This window comes from Cajanus cajan, chromosome 1 (genome assembly GCF_000230855.2).
Source record: "Cajanus cajan strain Asha chromosome 1, NIPB_CcT2T_4, whole genome shotgun sequence".
Classification (NCBI taxonomy): domain Eukaryota; kingdom Viridiplantae; phylum Streptophyta; class Magnoliopsida; order Fabales; family Fabaceae; genus Cajanus; species Cajanus cajan.
In genome coordinates this window covers 8,763,150-8,767,152 of record NC_138517.1, presented here as the reverse complement: position 1 = coordinate 8,767,152, position 4,003 = coordinate 8,763,150, and the positions used below count along the sequence as shown (strand labels likewise).

Genomic DNA, 4,003 nt, shown 5'->3' with positions numbered 1-4,003 from the left:
CCGATCAATCACGAGTTCTATACTTGCCCAGTCGGAATCCAACCGGTCAATCACGAGTTCTTCGAGTTGCTTATACTCGCCCCGCCGGAATTCATCCGATCAATCACGAGTTCTATACTCGCCCAGTCGGAATCCAACCGGTCAATCACGAGTTCTTCGATGCCTCAAAAATGACACATGTTATAAGTCGTGAAAACAAAATAATTGAAATGACATTCATTAGGAATTGAATGGGTGGTGCCTCATTAAAAACCTTCTCAGCAAAAACCCCTCTCATTTTTACGGGGACAAAATACTGAGTTAGGAAAAGAGTGCACCTAGTACAAATGTTTATGGGACTAAGCCTTCCTCGTCTTCCTTACTTAGAGATACACCAATCTTGACGGCTTTCCCCTCGGCCAGGGTAACCTCCTTTATGTCCTCCGCTGGGGCTGGTCGGGTATCAAAGTGACTCACTCTCGGATCCAACTCAATTGACTGAACACCCTGATCAACCTGCGTCACATATAGGTGTCGCCTCGCCCTCAAACTGTCTTCGTAACATTTTCTCGCCACCTCTTGATCGACACAGACGACGCCCACCTTTCCGTTGGGCAAAGGATATTTCAGCTTTAAATGGGGCGTGGAGACGATCGCTCCCAACTTGTTTAGTGTCGGCCGACCGACTAGTATGCTGTAGGATGATTGAGCGTTCACTACCAGGTATCGGATAGTGACAGTCTTCATGTTGTCCCCCTGGCCGAACGTTGTCTCCAAGTCGGCGTATCCCCTGGCTATTACCTGATCACCTGCAAAACCGACCAACGTACCTGCATACGGCATGAGGCGATCAGTTGGAATCTTCATGCCGACGAAAGCTTCCCAAAACATTATATCCGCCGAACTGCCTTGGTCCACTAATACTCGTTTTACATTATACCCAATGACGATTACTGAGACGACTATGGGGTCGTCCTCGTGGGGAGATACCCCATCGAAGTCGGCGTCTGAGAACGTGATGGGTGGCCGAGAGGGCTTCACCCAATCCGAGACCGATAAAACTGACCGAGAGTATCTCTTCCGAGCTGCTGATGTCGGTCCTCCTCCCGCAAATCCCCCTGCAATGGTGTTGAAGTCTCCATGGACAGCCCGCTGGTGAGCTTCCGTAGTTTTTTGCGGGGAATCTCTCGGTGGAGATCTCCCTTCACGCCTTCCTCTCCCGGTGTCTTCTCCTCCCGGCCTGCGTCGTCTGTCGGACGAGCCCTCATCCTGCTTTCCGGCAATAAACTTCTTCAAACGGCCCTCCTTGATAAGGCGTTCAATCTGCCTACCCAAAACAAAACAACTCTCGGTCGCGTGTCCGTGGGTTCGATGAAACTCGCACCACTCGGATTTGAGAGGTCCCAGCTGTCTGTCAGTCGGCGCGGGAAACTCGAAAAGTGATGCGCTGCTCACATCATGCAATACGTGACATCTGGGGACATTAAGTGCAGTAAATTTTTCTTCCTCACTATTACGTGTCAATTCGGCCCCCGACCTGGAGACATAATCAGCCTTCCTGTAGTTACCCTCTTTAGTATTGTAACGATCATGTCGCTTATTCCAATCCGACCGTGGCCGGAGATGCTTGTTACCTTCCTTGTTGTTATTTCCGCCCTCTCGGTTTTCTGCTGCTCTCTTGCTGATCTGCCCCTCCTCCGTCTTAATGTGACTCAGCGCAAAGGCTCGCACTTCCGACATTGTCTGACAACTTGCTCTTTCCAGCGCAATGTCGAAGGCTCCCGACTTCAATCCCTTTTGGAACGCGATAACAGCCATCTTCTCATCTAGAGACGTTATCCTCAAAGCAACCTCGTTGAATCTTTGCAGGAAGTCCTTCAACGACTCTTCCTGCTGCTGCTTGAGATCAAACAGGTCCGACGTGATCGGCGGCTTCTTTTTATTGGCGGCGAACTGTGCCATGAACAGCCTGCTGAACACGTCGAAATCAGTGATTGACCGATCAGGTAAGCCGCTAAACCAATCAAGTGCAGCCTTTTTGAGGGTGCCCATGAATAGCTTACAGCGGACCTCCATGCCTCCACCACATAGCAGCATTTGAGCCCGGAAATCTGTCAAGTGCTGGCTGGGATCCTGCGTTCCATCAAAAGCTTCGACCTGAGGAATCCGATGATCCCTGGGGATGATCTTAGCCTCTATGGCTTCCGAAAATGGTCGAAAGTCTCTAGGGACCTCCAGCATAACATCCTCCTCCACAGTCCTGGTACTAGCCGCTATTCTGGCCTGCATCTCATCCGCCCTCCTCCTAATCTCCTCATTCTCGCGTTGAATAGCTTCTTCTCTCTCACTGGAACGCGCATTCTCCTCTCGTAGGCCATTGATCATGGCCATCATCTCTTCCATGGTAGGGGGTTGTGAATTGTTGTTGTTGCCGCCTCTCGCCATGATAGGGCGTAGGTTTTTGTGTTTCTTGGGGCGTAAGGAAAAGTTTCACCGTAGCCCCACGGTGGGCGCCAAAATGTTCCGGCCACGGGACGAACTAGGGTTTCCTCTAGGTCAAGCCGCGAAGCCAGAGCATTCAAAAGTGTAATCTGCCTTCTCAACTCTAGGGTTTTGGGTTTTATGGTATGTCGTTCATGGGCCACTTGGGCCCCGAGGATCAAGAGATTTCCTTAACCGTTAATATTTGGAGAATATCTTGTCATTAAAGATGGGATCTTATCCCTGATATCGGAACAGTATCTATGTGGGAGAGTTAGACCGGATTTTGGCCGAGTTACCCCTGCAGAGCAGACAGGTCGGATTATGACCGAGTAGAGATCAGTCGGATTTTTACCTAGACGGTACACTAGTCGGATTTTTACCTAGACGGTCCCCTAGTTGGGTTTTTACCTAGACGGTACACTTAGTCGGATTTTTACCTAGATGGTACACATAGTTAAATGGCATTTAAACTTAGAAAGTTTTCCAATTATTTTCAAACGGTTTATTGCCGATCACTTGGTTAATTTTCAATTATTTTCCAGGTTATAAACATCCAGATTCAAATTTTAACTTAGAGAATATTTTGGACCCTCTTAGTCGGAATTTGGACGACAGAATTTGGCGATTCGACTTTTAGCTTAAAAAATTCTCCGTAATGTTCCTAGTCGGATTTTCGACGACTGGGTAATGAAATTCTACATTTTAACTTCGAAAATTCTCCGTAAGGTCCCTAGTCGGATTTTCGACGACTGGGTAGTGAAATTCCACATTTTAACTTAGTAAAAATTCATATTCTCTATAATCGGAATTTGGCCGATTTTGTTCTGAAAAAAGAAGTTTTAACTTAGTTACTTCAATCGGGATTTATCCGATTTGTTTTACAAAACCAGGTTTTTAACTTAGAAAAAATTCATATTCTCTATAATAGGAATTGGGCCGATTTGTTTCGAAAAACCAAGTTAAAAATTAGAAAAGCCTCAATCGGAATTTGGACGACAAGAACAAACCAAAACAAAGACAAAAGAAAATGTACTCCATGAACATCACCAAAATACGAACACAGTTTGCAACGCAAAAGAAAACAAACAACAAAAGGAAATATATGAAGGAAGGCATAGTTCCTATAAACAATTTCAATCATCTTCAGGGGGGTCTACAAGTTCCCCATTCACGATCTCCTTAAAGTAACCAAGGCCTCCAAGGTCGAGGTTAGCATGAAGCAACTTCACTTGGCTCGTTGCGGCGTCAAAACCTTGCACGAACTTATCCAAAGCATCCATCTTGGCAGCTTCGAGCTTAGCCTGCAACTTTTCAATCTCGGTTTTTGCCAGGGCGAGGTCCCCCTCAAAAATCTGCGCCACATCAGCACTCTTGTCCCGAGCAAGTCGAACCTCTTCCAACTCTTTCTCCATCGCCGTCTTCTCGGCAGCCCAGGCTTTCTTCTCATCCTCCAAGGCGCGACGAGCTTCTAGCAATTTGTCTCGTTCATTGGATATCCATTTGAGATCAACCTTGCTTTTGTTCAGACCATCCTCCATAG

The 4,003-nt window shown here is 47.1% G+C and overlaps 1 protein-coding gene across 1 annotated transcript; it reads right to left on the bottom strand.

Moving 5' to 3' along the window:
• Positions 1-330: 330 nt before the first annotated feature.
• On the bottom strand, positions 331-2,424 carry LOC145957557 (uncharacterized). Its single transcript, XM_083073887.1, has one exon. The coding sequence runs from the start codon at positions 2,422-2,424 to the stop codon at positions 331-333; it is 2,094 nt and encodes a 697-aa protein (XP_082930013.1).
• Between the last annotated feature and the right edge of the window lie 1,579 nt (positions 2,425-4,003).